The sequence below is a fragment of the Drosophila kikkawai genome, chromosome 2R (genome assembly GCF_030179895.1).
Source record: "Drosophila kikkawai strain 14028-0561.14 chromosome 2R, DkikHiC1v2, whole genome shotgun sequence".
NCBI lineage: Eukaryota > Metazoa > Arthropoda > Insecta > Diptera > Drosophilidae > Drosophila > Drosophila kikkawai.
In genome coordinates, this window is record NC_091729.1 from 21,794,008 (window position 1) to 21,807,832 (window position 13,825).

Genomic DNA, 13,825 nt, shown 5'->3' on the forward strand with positions numbered 1-13,825 from the left:
TGAAATTATGAATTTAACATGACAGCAAACGATGCGCGCAAGTTTTATGGCTTTTAACTGCAGCTTAAGGAGTTTACTTACGCCGGCTAATTATGCGTAAGACGAAACGCGACAAACATCAAGACAGAACATCGTCTTGAGGGTGGATTCTCCATGGAGATGGCCTGGCAGCTCTGACAAAAATCAGGCAGCAGCTGCTCAAGTTACACAGAATGTATCCTTGCCAAAGATTCTAAGACAATTTTAAAATATGAAAACATTAAAAGATATCAGATTGTCTTTCTTCAAGTTCCGTATATATTTTTTGGTAAATTTACCCTTAATATCCTGCAGTTTCCAGCAAAAAAAGTACGCAAAACTAAGCAGCATAATCATAGATTTCAATCACTTTTTTTGTAGGCATGCTAAACTTTCCAAAAGCGTATCAATCATCTCACGGGACAGTTTCGCTTCCACCACCCGCCAAGTACCTTGCTGTTTTGCCTGAACACTCTCCAGTGGCCACTAATTAATCATAGAGCAATGGCGACGCACTCGCGCTGCCCTCATCGTCGTCGTATTCCAATTAAGTGCATTTCTTCGTTTCCACCTCTCCCCCAGATACACCTTTACTTCGTTTGTAGACACTGAGAAAATCCACTAAAAGTGTAAAAATTAAAAGTCTTAAAATGGCTATATATTTCATAAATGTAAAGTTATAAAGAAGTTAGTAAAACCATACACTTCGATATGGAAAAACTAGTTTTTTAAACTGATTTTAAAGTTATTTATTATGTTAAATACAAATCAAATACTTGCTTCTATGTTTTGCATTTCTCTCTGTGTACGAGTATGCTGCGACGTGCTCCAATTAGCGTGGATGGCCACGTTGGAGCAGCCCCTTCCTTCCTTCCTTGCCATTTCCCCTTCATCAGCCACTGAAAAGCAGGTTCTCAACGTCCTGGTCATGTCAACTGGTTTCTCCATTCAGGACCCAAAATTGCGGCCCTATGAAATACCCACCCATACACACAAACACACCTGAAAGCGTGGCCGCTTTGCGTGTCAATCAATGGCAATAACGAAAAACAGCTTCAAGCGAATGAGTTGCTTTCCTCTTCCTGATGCCGAACCGCCTCCTGTTGGCCACTAATTCTTATTGGACGTCACACTCGACAGCATTTCACATTTTTGCCATCAGTTTTTCTACCATTTTCGCACTTTTAAGCCTCTTACGCAACCTTCGCTGACTGTGTGTGTGTGTGTATGGCGTTGCCTAATTAAAATTCCCCCAAACCTCACTTTCCGGTTCCTGGCCATCACCATCACCATCGCCATCTTCATCGTCCTCGTCATCATTCTGCGATTCTGTAAAAGTCAACAATTTTTAATTTGCCAAACAAACTGTATATAATTAATTAAAGTTTAACGTGGGCGTCACAAATGAAAAAGTAGCCTTATAAGTGCCCTCCCATTCCCCCCATTTCCTTTTTACCAACGTTGGAACCCTTCCATATCTTTCAACAATGTTCCTCAGTCGGTTGTTTTTGTTGTTGGCTGCTGCTGCTGTTGCTGCTTCTGCATTCTCATTTTGTTTTAATATGCAAAGTCAACAACATTCTGTGTCAGCCGAAGGGCAAAATCAACAGGACTATACTATGTTCCGGGTTGGGGCATACAGGGAGTGATGATGGGTGGAGTGTGCCAGAGAGAGAGAGAGAGCGGATGGAGGCGGAAGGCAGGCGGCAGGCGGCAGGCGGAGCAGTTGACTGCCCAGTGGCCGCATTAGCCAAAGGAGACGAAACGAGACTCGTGAGGATGGATGTCAACTGGCCAACTGACCAGTCTAATGGACCAGATGCGTCTCTGTGTGCGCACTGAGCAAAAAATAGGACATCGTTAGAGTGATTACCCTTTGAATAGTGTTACTTAAAATAGGTTTTCACTGAAATATATGGTTTACCATTGATAAAACTCCCAAGTAATAATTATTCTAATTTCTTGGTTGTTTAAATAAGTAAGATTAAAGGTTAAACCAATGAAGTTATTATACACAGAAATTATTATTTTCTTCTTTAAATATATTAAACTTTAAATTCCCAGTTGTAAGCTTTTGTCAACTATATTTTTCTCAGTGCCCTATGTGTGTGCTTGTAGTTTCGGCCGAAATATGCGTAGAGAAATGTGGGTAGCTGCAATTGGCATAACTGGGCCTGCAAACTATGTGTACAGGTGTAAACAGGTATGAAATCCCTTCTACTGGGAACAAGGGTTCTAGCCCGTTATTTCATCATTTCACTCGATGTGCCCAGACAATGGGGAGCTTTTATAAAATATATTCGTATTATTTATTCAAAGCAGCTACTTGTGTTCCAAATAGTTTCAGTGTTAGAGAGGCATTATAGAGACATTACAGTCCAATTAAAAGTCCTAGTCTTGGATAATGCAAAAGTATCCTTTGTATCTTTGCGCTTAGTTTAAGCTGTAGGCAATAATTCCTGACCTCAATTTCAAATATTTACGTCAGCATGTCTAGTTGGGAAAACATTCACGCCTTTTGCTGCTCAAGTGATTGGCATTCATTCAATTGCGTTGAATTGAAAATTGAATTTACCGCAAAATTTGCTTAATCTTACACACGCACACCCGCAAACTAACACGCACACACAATCCCCCCCCCCCCCCTCGCAACTGGCAATTGCAATTTCCTATGAGTGTGGGCTTCGAGTGGGTGGTTTTGGGGGTGTTTTGTGTTGGGCGGTCGGGCGGTTTTCGTGGGTGGCCATATGGCAATTGCATCAGCATCTGAGCTGGGTTCGTGTCATTGACGGTTTGCCGTCAATCAGTTGTCGTTATCATTGGCATTGTTCTGCTGCTGCTGTTGTTGTTGTTGTCGATTCCCCAGCGATGCCTCTGTACATAGATACATGTGTATGTCATGTATTTGCATTTGTATCTTCGACTGCATTATGACAAAGACAATATGTAAATAAGCTTTTAATTGGTTTGTAATTATTATTACTGCGGCTGTTGTTATGTTGCCCATTTGTTGTTGATTTCAAGTGGTCATAGGTGTGTGTCCACAGTCACGAAAATAGCCCTTCGATATTGATTTAATAATTTGTGTATTAATTGCAGCCAAAAACGAAACGAAACTTTTATATTTGCTCGTTAATTATAATGCTTGATTTACTTGTGTTTTTAGTGCGGTTGAGTGTCCTTTAACCCAAAATAAATGTGATTATTGGATTAAGCAAATGGCCCTTTATCGAACATAATTATCTCATTTATTTAATAGTAATTGAGGAGCTTAAAGTTCCAACAATGAATGTTAATTTTCGCATTCATTTGGTCTTTTAAAATATTTGACCCTATTTTAATTATAATTATATATTTGTTACTCACATTAACAGCTTACTCTTGGTAATAAACCGTCCCTCGATTAATTATAAGACTTCAATTTGCTATATCATGCGACATTATATTAATTTATTTTTGTCAAAGGTACATAAAAGTTGATAGACATTAATTAATGCTTTTTATCGCTAACAGAAGCCATTAAGAGTGCATCTTACCCCAAAAGCTTAAAAATGTATAAGCCGCAGCGCAAAACTTTATCGATCATTTCAACGTTAATTAATGGACCCAACAATATTCTTCTGCCAATCTTGGGGCACATTTTTTGTTTATTTTTTTTTCAGAAAAGCTCGTTACGCAGTTTCGGTCATTAATTTCTCCCCGCTTTCTCTCACACACACGCATAAATTTGCAATTAAATGGTATATATATTGCGAGAGGAACGATGTCAGCGGCTCAGGAAGCAATGAAAAAATTGTTGCCTACTTTGGCGGGCACTTATCAGACTCGGCTTTCGACTCGCCGCCAGATCGCGATTCGTTTTGCGACATTTGCCATTTGCGTTTGCGATTGCGATTGCGACCGACATTCCCATTGCCATTTGAATTTGTTTGCGGTCGACGTGAGGCTCGTAAAAAAGGCAAAAACGCATAAAATGCAAAAAGCAAAAGCTGCGTAAAATTGAGCTCCGAACACCGACCTCCAGCATCGTCGCGGAGGGTTGTTGGAGGGGAGGGGAAACAAATCAAATCACGTGCACTTTGAAAGTTTGAAAAACTCTGAAGCTGGCTAAAATGCTTGTATGTTGTGTGTGTGTGTGTGTTAGTGCTGATGTAGATAGAGGAGAGCCAAGAGTCTTTCCTCTGTGCTCTCTGCCTCTCTACCTCTCAGTTTTTCTGGCTTTCTGCTTTTCCGACTTTCCAACTCTCGGCAGCTGTGTGACGCACACAAGCCACTGTGGGTCCTGGACTAAACTTTGGAAACTGGCTGGTTTCGTTGGCCTCAATGCAATCACAATAAAAACCGCACGCATACGCACAATTTTCATTATAATAAAACTGCGCATAAATATCTAAATGAGCAATAAAAATGTTTTATGTGCAATGCGACGGCGACGATTCTACGACGCTACGACATCGACACCGCCTATGAAGTGGGAGGAAAGCATAAAATCAGCAGCAGCAGCAGCAGCAGCTGCCAGGACCACAGGAAAAAGTATATGTCAGATAGCAAAGGACACTCACTCGCCCACAACACACACACACACATACACCCATACGTCTGTGATTGGCAGACAGCATCCCAGATATCGAACGAGAACGAGAACCCAAAAACTTGACCTTACTCCAACTTTGACTCTGACACTTTTCACTCGATATGCGTTTCGTAATTTACAACACAAATACCCATTGGCAATATGCAGCATACCTTTGTGTAAATATTAGGGTGTATGTTTTCTAAATAAATATGAAAGCTTTAAAGCAAGGAACAAAGAGGGATAAGAATAAATAGTAATTTAAACTAAATCTTTCACTATTTTTCATTATAAATATATAAAACTTCTTCTTTTTAAATTTTGAAATTCAAATTGACACTGGTACACCCTACTTAACATATCTGCATGAAAATTCCCAAATTTTTGGCCGTGTCATAAAGTTTTTAAAAGCAATGACAGCCAAAACAAACTGTCTGGCCCAGCAGCAGCAGCATCACGGGGATCGATGCCGAATTTTAAGGCATTACATATGCCTGAAATATTTAAAAGCATCTGCGTGTGAAGGGTGGCCGTGTGTATGTGTGTGTGGCACTATAATAAAAACAAAATATTAAAATGTCGGAAAATATTTCCTTTTAGCTGATAGAAATAAACATTTTTGAAGTGCGCTCATACGAACAACGATAAAATGGCAGTCGAACTGCCAAAAAGCAAATTGACAGCAGGCCGACGACGATGATATTGATGCAAACGGCTGTCTCGGCGTATTATAATAAAATCCATGAATACCGAAAGTTGTTGTAGGTTGAAAGGCTTTATAGGTAAATATTTATAAACGATATACACACGAACATGCCTGATCTGTGTGCAGTATCTTAACTTTCATCGGACTCATTGTCACCCATTTTCCGCCTCAATTTTCAGCTTCACATATATAAATGTCATTAAATGCTATTACTCTGCTCATTGAATGAGCCTCATTCCCTTTGTGCATATATATACTATATCCATGCTGTGTCAGATGAAATTTTTGCCAACGCTTAATTTGCCAGCCTTTGTATGTGAGAAGTAAATTGCCAGACAGTTGATTAATGCATTTTATGGACAGGTGCCATGCGGCAGCCCCCGAATGAAACGGATTACTTAATGACCGCGCCGACGATGGGGCGTATGCGCAATGTTAATGAAATTTCATACAAGTGCTTGTATGCATGGTATGGATATACATACTACATACATAGTATATTCAGAGTCTGGGTAAAAAAAATGTTAATTTGCATTGCAATAAGAAACTTGTAAGCGCGCTCCCAAGCAAACTGCACAACAATGCCAACAAATTGAGATGTCAGTAAAGAAGGGGAGGGGGTCAGTGGGCGTGGAGAAAGTGTACATGTCGTTGTATTAAAACAATTTGCTCTTTGTGTGCGAACAGCGGAAAAGCAATGGCATAACGATGGTCGGGAGGTCGGCGGCGGACAGACCGCTGCGAGGCGCGCTAAATAACTGAAGGAAACACTGGCCCATGGCAGTCGTCATAGGCAGTGCGGCCTGTCAGTTGCAGGCGGCCCGTTGTCGCAGTTGTTGTTGCCCGACGGCCATGTAAAAATATGGCACACGTTGCGTATACGTCACAAGCACGCACACATGTACGGTACCGAGAACAGCGAGCAGCAAGCAAACCAACACACAAGGAGCAAAAAAAATAAACACAGAAATAAAACAAATAAAAATAGAAGAATAATAAAGAAGAGATTTAATAATCAAATGAAAAAGTTTTACAAGTTTTAAAAAATAAAATAAATCAAGAAAAATGTATACTGATTGCTTTGCCTTCCAATTATTGGAGTTTCTCTCAGTGCATGTACTGCCGAGATGTGAAAAATGTTGGCAGCTCCGGGGGAAATTGAGAAACTGACGGGGGAGCCCAGAGCCGAGAGCCAAGAGAATGAAAATGGAAAACAGGAGCAGCAGTAGCAGCGTCAGAAGAGGAAATGTCCTGAGTGAATGAGTCCGTTTTTGGGGTGAGTGTGAGTGTATGTGTGCGAGTGATGGTGGAGCTCGTGTGTGTTTAAGTGTGCCTGGGTGTGCGTATTTGAGGGGTGAAAGTACTGGTGGTGAGAATACGTAGGTGGGCCAACGACATGAGCCGTGACGTTAGGCTCATTTATTTATTATTTCCTCAGATTGAAGCACTATCAATAACCAAGTGCAAACAAGGCGAGAAGAATCCAGCACAGGCACACACACACACACACGCAGAGTCTGAATTTGTGGGGAGCATCAGCTGGATGCTTGGGGAACGTATTTTGGGTTTTGGTTTTATCAACTTTACAGCCTAACTGGTGGTAGGGCTTGTTTATAGATCCATTCTGTGCAATCTGAGAGCATCTGGAGACGCATAAACATGGATATTCGCTTAACAGCTTGATTGAGTTCCGCTTGGTCTCAGTTTTCATATACATTTCCCCTTTAATATTTGGTCATTTTCCTACAAGGTGGCTTTGAACTTCAATCAGGGGAATATTTAATGAAAAATCTTTATACTAGGGGAAAAGCATACCAAGTTGAACCGGAAATTAAACCAAGGCTTTTAAAAATAGTATACTTGGGAGCAATTCCCTGGACTTGTAATTATCATTTGTAATTTGATGACCTATACAACCGGAAATAAATCGAAAATAAGCTTTTTTTTGTTGCCCTGAAAATTCTTACACCGGATTTCCCGTTCAAACAGGGTAATTTTATGCTTTCTGCCCAACTCTTTCGCCTTTGTTATCTCTGTTGAACTGTTTGCATAAATCAAAACTCTTTTCATTTCCCGCCCCGGCTCCTGTATACACGCTTTCCCATGTGTGCCATTCATTTAGTTGTGCATTCACTTTTTTTGTCATATATATGTATGTATATATCTCTTTTTTTGGAAAGGCCGGAACCATGATTTAGTGCCGCAACTAGCTGCTGGCTGGGCCAGGCTTAATGATGTCAATCGGCGCGTGCTTTGGCTTTAAACTAAGGCCGCATATTTGCCAAGTTTATTTGGCCAGAAAAAACAGAAATGGGGACCCGCACACATTCATCATAAATGTGGATGAGATACGAGCCCCGTAGAGGGGGCGGGCCAGGGCGAGGCTGAGGTTGAAGGAAAGGTAACATGGAAAAGCAATCGACGGGCAAAGGGGCGCATATTTCACGACCCATCTCCAAAAAAGGTTCACAAGTGCGCTGATATGCGAAGAGATGCTTGCCAAAAAATTACATGGACCATTGGTCAGCGGCAGCAACAACAACAATCAGTAAAGGCAACGAGCGACCGGGCCGGCAACATGGCCCGCAGCAACCCTTAAACAACATCCCGCATCTCCCCGACTCCCTTTCACGTCCACACACTCACTCGTATATTCATATACGAGAAGGAAAAAAGCAAAAAAACACCTTTGATGTATGTAATTTTGTTACCATTTTTTATGCCTCCCATTCCAATGGCATTTTGTTGGTTTGTTTCGTCCACTTTTTGGCCATAATGTAGAGCCGCCGCCTCCTCTCTGCGGGTGTCTACAGCTGTGGTGAACAAAGTAGTTTAGCACTTAACAGACAACTAAGATGTGGTCATTTCCATTTGTCTGTCGGTCTTTGGGGAACTTGAAGGGCCATAAGAGAGGCAGTAGCCTGGTAGCCAAAACAATTTACATTTGTTTTATAACTTGACCATACCTACTTGCTGTGGCTTTTGTAAGTTTACAGATGCTGGATGTAGGGGAATTGTTAGTTTTTATAGATTTCTATATCTTCATTCTAAAAATTTAGCTTCAGCTATAATTCCCAGCTTAATATATATTCTTAGATATTAATGGAAAATATAATTCTGCCAAAGAAGAAAAGAATTAAATATAAAATAAAGACAAATTTTTCACTGCATATCTTACTTTTTTATTGCATACTTTTAGACACATCTTTCAGTGATTTAAAAACACTTATTTCTATATATATTTGCATCCCCGCTTTTTATAATAATACATATTTTTGTAATTAAATGGAAAATATAAATCTGCAAAAAAAAAAGGAATTATATCAGAAAAAGCTAAATTTTTATCTTACATTTTTTATTGCATACTTTTAAGAGCCTTTTGAAGTGATTTGAAAACACTTAATTTCAACATCAAACAAATTCCCCTAATATTTTGCACACAACTGTATGAGAATGTGTATGTCCCTCTGAGAGTGTGCGTCGCTCTGTGTGCGTGTGTCTGTGACACAGAAAGCCAGTTGTGCGAGGTGCGAAGCTGTGACGTAAGCAGAGAGCCAAAGCAGCGGAGCACTGGCCATCAAATTGGGTTACCAAAAAAAAAAAAAAAAGAAAAAAAAACAACGAAAAGCTGAGCGAGAAAAGGACGGTGTTATGATAAATTTTTTTTCTCAGTGCCTCCCGCCGCCACAAGGGAAATGAGATTTGCGCCTCAGAGCGGCAACGTGTCAGTTTCAAAAGCGGAGGAGCAAAAAAAAGAAAAAACAGCGAAGGATTAAGGATAACAGCGGGCTAGCTGGTGAAGTGAACTGAATTTTATATTGCCAAAAGCATATAAACAACTGAATATAGTATGTATACTCCGGCCAAAGTCCAGGTGATTGATTTGATTGGTAACAATTGCTGCTTGACATTCATGCTGCTTCAGATCTACACGTGTATATAAAGGCAATATGAACTAATTGGCCATCAACAGAATGGAAAGTTGGAAACTTTTGACGCCGAGCGCAAACTTCAGACGAAGATGAAGTTGTTTATTGACTTTTTTCCCCCACAGATAGGCGGGGGGAATTTGCTTTGGGACTAATTGAATTATGGCTATCCCAGCCGCTTCTCCGGCCTTTGGAAAATTGTCATCTCGGCCGTCAGTCGGTCATCGAATAATTATCGCGCAGTAGACAATTTTCCAGCACGGGGACGAAGCGCACTTTGACCTTCGCTCCCAAGGAGCAGAAGCTTAATTACATTGAACTAAATTCTAAGAGGAGCGGAGGAGCGGCATGGCGCGCACACAGTTCGCTTAATAAGTATTTGCCTGGCGACAGCAGTGACTGGCAGAGCGATTGGCGCAATTCCCACAAGCTGACAAACTCATCAAAAATTTCACAGCCACTTGGGAAGGCAGAAAAGCGCAAAATTTTTATTGTGTTTTCATTAGAGGCGCACAAATGGTCAAAAGAGTGTACTCGAAAAAATTTCATGGCATTTACCAGAACATTTTTAAAAAGATTCGATGTATTTTTTACCATAATCATAGTTCATTATAAATATGGGAGAATAGCATTTAAGAAAAGTGTATTAATATTTACTACAATTACAACTTTTGTTTCTATCAATTCAAGCTAAAATGATTAAATTTAAGTTTATTTATAAAGAGCTTTTGTACTTTACAGGTTATGAATATTTGTTATACTTTTAAAGTTTACATAAAGAGTCCTTAAATTCGTTTTAATTTTAGTTTCAAAAACAAAATACATAAATGCTGGACATAATTCCAAGTGTATTGAGTAAAGCAAACCCCCATCGCCTAGGACACTCTTAAGGGGCGTGACCAAGCGGGGGAATGGACGGTGTGGGTGTGAAAACTTTGAACAACTCTGACCAAACACCCAGACACGCGCGAGAAATGGGCATAAGGAATGGAAGACGAGGAGCAGGAGGAAAAGGAGGTGGAGCTGTAGCTCGATTTTGAGCCGGAGAGGCAGGATGGCGCGAAGGAACCTAATGAACAAATGAACAACACACAGATACAGATGTGTATCTCTGTTTGCATATATATGTACTTGTACCCTGTACATAGTTACATACAGATGGCCGAGCAAGGTGGACGGGGGGTGGCAATACTTTAATCTCAAGGGCACGTTTCCGGAAATAAATAAATAAAGCTCCTTGGCAGAAAGCAAAGCAAAGCAAAATGCTGTTTTGGCCATAAAGCAAAAAAGCGAGGGAGAAAAGCTTTTCGGCATAGAAATTTCCACCATGAGCTAGGGAAAAAGAAATTCTCTTAAATTTTAATGATACAAAAAATATTTGCACAAGGAATTCATCATATTTTCCACTAGCAATTTTCATCAACTTGGATGCTTTTCGGTTATTTTTTCTTTGTTTTAGTTTTCTGTCTGGCCAGCCAGCACTTGATTTTGTAATTTAAAATTAATTAAAAAACACAGTTGGTTGTCGCCTCCTTACCCCGAGGTGGTACACAACTTGGGCTGAGGTGGGGTTTGCTGCCGACTTGAAATTTAATTCAATCAGAAAAAGTGAAACGGCAAAACTCGTTTATTCGTTAGTTTCCCAGACCAAAATTCACAGACAGCACAGAGAGTGAAGCTTTTGCATTGAGAAATCTATTTAATTTTTAATATATGCATTTGGAGTACAGGAAACTGTGAACTTTAAGCTGCAGATCAAGGAAACGTAATATTTTATGTAGTTTTTTATTCCCTAAATAATTTAGAACAATTTACTAACAGAAAATTAGCAAATATACAGGAAATTTTTGCAGCCAACCCGATATTGTATAAGTAGTTAAAAGTCAAACATAAATAACTGTAGACACAAGGGATGTGGTCCTGCGGTTGTTAATTATAATGAAAGGACAATGAAAAACTTAATCCAGGGCCCCAGATAGAACAAGTTCTCCTGCTGAGTCTGTGTAATTAAAAGGAAAACTTTTGTGTTTCGCCAAGTCATCGATAAATCAAAGTGAAACAAGAGCCGAGCCTCCGCCCCTGTCCTTGCTCCGGTCCTCCTTCCGCTGAAACAAATCGCAGCTCGACAGCCGACGACAGCTGATTGATGATCCGCAAAATTACAAATTACACACAAATGCTATCCGGGAATGAAATTGGGAGATAAAAATCGGAGACCCAACAAACACACGCCATCCAATTCACTTAAGGCGTTGCACCTTATTTGCTTTTTGCCGAAATGAATGAAATTGATTGATTGTGTTTCATCAATGTAAATGAACGGGGGCCGCAATTAAAACCAAATCCATGATAAATGTGCTCATAATTATCGAATTTTGAAATGTTTTCCAAAGAGCTCTTTGATCAAACACACGCCCAAGCCGTGGGAAATTAAACAGCAGCTTCTACACACATTTTTCCCCTTCCTGTTTCGCCAGGACAAACAGCGAGAAAGCTTTTCTAAAATATCAAATTTCCGCTTGCAATGAAATCAGTTTGCGATATGCCTGTCAAAAATGCGCGAGAAGATGCTCAGGAAAAGCGTCTTGGGGTCGGAGGAAGTTCATAAATGATTTGGTACAAGTAAACGACAAAAACTGACAAGGTTTTTCATCGAAAACTTCAATTTTTAAATGTTTTAAATGTTAACAACTCAATTTATTTGGCACTAACAGAATATTGTCGACCTTTAACCATTAAACATATCAGTACCTCTGTACTCAAAGGTGTGCTGTTCCGTTTCATATCGCCTAAAGCGCTCATAATGCTGGCCAAACGTAAAGCCCTCCAGTTGGTATAGTCGATATGATTTGAAATGATCCTCCGAAATGTATCGACTACGGTACGAAATACGACAAGGGCTTGGAATTTTATGCATTTGATGCTTTCCAATGTCCAATTCGCATGGATGGTGCACCAACATCAAATCAATGTCTTTTAACCTAATTTCGCGCTTTTCCCGCGGAATATGCGTAATTGAATAATTTAAAACGTTTGGAAGTTCGCTGAGCAACGTATTCTTTTCTAAGGCATCCACTGACTCATTTTTCGTGGTGTTACTTCTTTGGATTTGATCATTGTTCGGGAAATTTTTAATGTTAGCATTGTTCGTAAAGTTACTTCTGTCGATCTGGACAGGAGTAAGAAGGTGCTGGACCGAATGAGGTTTGGCATCGCCAGATCTGTACACCTGTAATGCTTCCTTTTATATTATCCGTCGATATATACAAGAAGGCTAAATACTCACAATTTGTAGTATTATAAGCAGGAATAGTGTGTGGATTTCCATTTCATTGGTGAATGCTATGCCTATGTGATTCTATTTTCAATGTTTTTCATAAACTACTTTGAAATATATTGGCTATATATTTAGGCAGATGGGAAACGACGCAAAAAGGATCGATTAAGCTCCATCTGATATTCAAACGCCGATATATTTATATATATATTATATATTATCTGCATAGGATTAACCCACAGTTATAGTTATATCGATTATACCAATATTATTTTCGATTATCGAAGGCTTGTCTTTACCCAACCAGAAAAGAGAGAGAGAAATGTCCAATATCTAACGAAAGAGATCATTCCACAATATATTTGTAACTTGTAAGTCCATAATTAAAATTTTGAAATGATTAATTTTTTGTTGTACGATTACTGAACCTTTTAATTGTAATCGTAGCTATGGGGCTCCACTTCGTAGCGCTTTAGGCGCTCATGATACTGGCCGAAAAAGAATGACTCCAATTGATAGGTCTTATAGATGGCATAGTTGTCTTCACTCCTGTAGCGATTGTTGTAGGCCCAAACGCACTGATTGGGGAAGGCGGACATATAGCTTTGGCCGCCTCTCAGGTCCATATCGCATGGCAAGTGCTTTGTGTGGAAATCCATTGGAATCGAGGGAATTGCCCGTTTCGAACGGCTAATGTGTTGAGGCTGCAATGGAATGGCAGAAGTTGTCTCTTCAATAGCCGGAGTTGTCTCTACAATAGCGGGCGGTAGGCTTCTGGCCACTATTTCTAATGGCAGCTATGATTTGAATTTGGCCCGTTATTATTAAGGTTTTTATTAATCCTACATCACTTACCAGAGCGCCGCAAATAACAAGTAAAATAACCGGATCTAGGGGCAACCTCATCCTGTATTTAGGAAGTAAAGTGAAAGTTATTGTTGACTTTTGATGTGTATAGGGGGGATAGCAGGTAATGAATGTATAGGCATAGCCTACAATGCTAAGGAAATATTGTTTACAAATGATTGTTCGAGTTAGGGAGACATTATTTGGAATGCTATTAGAGAGAGAGAAAATAAATGAAAAGCGTTCTTGATATTTATAAAATTCTAAAACTAAAACCAATTTTACCTCAAACTCTTTTCACAATATATAATTTCTTGTAGGAAGGGACAGCTGCTTTAGCAAAAGCCTTTTATTCTTGTTTAACTTGTTACTATATATAGAACCACCATCATCCTTTTGGCAGCATCAATTACGAGTGAAGGGGGAAGAGGACTGACTGCACTGACAGTCGAAAGGATGTCGGGATATTAGAGCGG

General features: G+C 39.8%; 2 protein-coding genes across 3 annotated transcripts in view; one reads left to right on the forward strand and one right to left on the reverse strand.

Annotated features, from left to right (window-relative positions):
- The window catches only part of LOC108076523 (cyclic nucleotide-gated channel rod photoreceptor subunit alpha), a 63,570-nt gene that overhangs the window by 3,805 nt on the left and 45,940 nt on the right, over window positions 1-13,825 (forward strand). The window lies entirely within an intron of this gene.
- LOC108076214 (uncharacterized) lies at window positions 12,829-13,540 on the reverse strand. The gene is made up of 2 exons (XM_017168954.3): window positions 13,359-13,540; window positions 12,829-13,300 (listed from the first exon to the last, which is right to left on the reverse strand). Exons 1-2 carry the CDS (start codon window positions 13,407-13,409, stop codon window positions 12,935-12,937), a joined length of 417 nt encoding a protein of 138 aa, XP_017024443.1. The 5' UTR covers window positions 13,410-13,540; the 3' UTR covers window positions 12,829-12,934.